Source organism: Chanodichthys erythropterus, chromosome 14 (genome assembly GCF_024489055.1).
Source record: "Chanodichthys erythropterus isolate Z2021 chromosome 14, ASM2448905v1, whole genome shotgun sequence".
NCBI lineage: Eukaryota > Metazoa > Chordata > Actinopteri > Cypriniformes > Xenocyprididae > Chanodichthys > Chanodichthys erythropterus.
This window is the reverse complement of record NC_090234.1, coordinates 7,050,398-7,052,489: the sequence shown is the minus strand read 5'-3', so window position 1 is coordinate 7,052,489 and position 2,092 is coordinate 7,050,398. Positions and strand designations below refer to the sequence as shown.

Here is a 2,092-nt window from a genome sequence, read left to right as displayed (position 1 = left end):
TTTGTCATCAGAGGAGTATTTGTGGCCAATAATTTTGTAAATGCAACCCCTTTGGTTAAGAGGCATGTTTCTGCATCAGACAAAATTAAATCGATTATCTTTCTACACATAGCCTAATTAAACATTCTATTTTTTTTTTATTATTATTTGTAAACAATATTTACGAGAATTAATTAATCTTTTAGAATGAGAACTGGCATATAAAAATGCGTGTTTTTGTTTGTGTATTAATTTACTCCTGAAGCTCTGTGCTAGAGGCTGTGCAAAAGGGTAATATTTGACTTTTTATGAACATTCTAAATTAGCAAGAACATTCTATCTTCTAGAGAACATTCTAACATTCTATTTCAAGAGAACATTCTAACATTCTATTCTATCTGCTTTGGAAGAGGTAAACCAAATCAGACCAATAGCTACCTTTATTGTTGTTTCGGGTAAATTTAACGCTGCGGCCAGTTCACATCTCCTGGGTCTCGAGACGTAGTTTTCCCTGTAAAATTCTTTCTCCAATCTTCCAATTTGTTCCCGGGTAAACGCAGTCCGATACCTCCTCACTTGGTCCGAGCTCGAGCTGCTGGAGTTTCCCATGGAATTACCGTTGAGATTCGATAGAGACGATGAGCTTGTATTGGATGCTCCTGAATTACTGTCCGAAAAACCTAAATCGGATAATGAAAGAAATAAAAGACAAACGTATACATTTATTTATTTTTTCTTTTATCACGCTATTTTTTTTTTTTTTTTACATTATAAAACAAAATATACAAGAACACATATCATCTGTGATGTATTTATAAAATATAGCAATTCAATACATTTAACTTTATTTGTCACATAATCTAGATGCAATGCGCAATTATTTTAAATCAAAAATGAAAGCCGGAGTATCAATAATGAATTACAAACGTATAAAACAATTCAAAAACATAATTTTAACACAGCAAAATGTATACAGTCCTCATAGATAATTTAATTCGTTAAAGGCAACGGTAACAGACGTGCCAGCACTCAGACAGACTTTAGAAAAAAAAAATGCTACTATGAAATAAAATATACAAATCACATAAAGCAAATTACAATTAGAGCTATACCTTCACAACTTTGTAAAACCTTCACAAATTAGCACCTGAACACATTTATAAAGCACAAAACCAAAGTTTCCACGTCGGTTGTTTACCTTTGCTATTGTTTTCCTTCTGTTGGCTGATGCTGCCCGGTGAGCGATGAGACGGGCAGCCCACTTCCACATCGCTGTTCATATCGGAGTCAGGAGAAACTTCAGGATACAGGTTTATTTTCTTCCTGCTTTCGGAGGACGACACTTCTGTGGACGAGGTATTGTCGCTGTGGTGGTTTCCAAATAAGCTGTCTATCTCGAACTTGCCTTTGCTGGGAATATCCCCGAGCCCGCCATGCAGCGAGGCGGAAGTTATTCTCGGGCTGAGGCGACCTGCGTGCTGGGAATTTTCCAGGGCCTCAAGCACCGCGTTCCCGGCCGAGTCAGAGAGGTTGGAGAGCCTCTTTCCTGCCACTGGACTGTGTAGTCCCCTTTCCATCAGAATCATTTCTTTTCTTATCCTCTCCATCATGAAGTCGTGCAGGGGGAAAAAAATCCAAAGTCCCAGGGCTGGTGCTCCGATGACTGGTGGCGGATCTAATCCGCATTCAGCTCAGCTGCCGCCTCTAAATAATATAACACCTTTATGAGCTGGAAGCAAAAAACAGAGGAATGCCAGTGCGGGCAACGAATGACTGCTCAAAATGACCCGCGCATCCTCTCTGGTCCAGAAAGTCATTCATCAAAAAGTGGTTTGCGCCTTCGTCGTTAAAGGTGCGCGTGACGCGGCTCGAATGATCATTTATTGTAACAGGTTTATAAGCAAATAAATAGGAGAGAGACTGTCATCGGTTGATAGAGTCGGCCCTTGATCGGCCAGACGCGTATATCCAGGTGGAGAGAGAGAGGAGAAGTGAGGAGAGCAGCTTCTGATCGGAGTCTGTTTTAGATGGCTCCTGGGGTTGGCCTCTGGGGTGAAATTGACAGTCTGATTAATAAAATGAGCGCGGCAACATTTCCCTCTTCATTTAGGAA

The 2,092-nt window shown here is 40.1% G+C and overlaps 1 protein-coding gene across 1 annotated transcript in view; it reads right to left on the bottom strand.

The window, feature by feature from the left end:
* Positions 1-1,589, bottom strand: part of evx2 (even-skipped homeobox 2) — a 2,325-nt gene extending 736 nt beyond the window's left edge. The window contains exons 1-2 of the mRNA XM_067410552.1: positions 1,178-1,589; positions 418-659 (exon numbers count right to left, since the gene is read on the bottom strand). Coding sequence (XP_067266653.1) covers positions 418-659; positions 1,178-1,589 — 654 coding nt within the window. The remainder of the gene's footprint in view (positions 1-417; positions 660-1,177) is intronic.
* Positions 1,590-2,092: the final 503 nt, after the last annotated feature.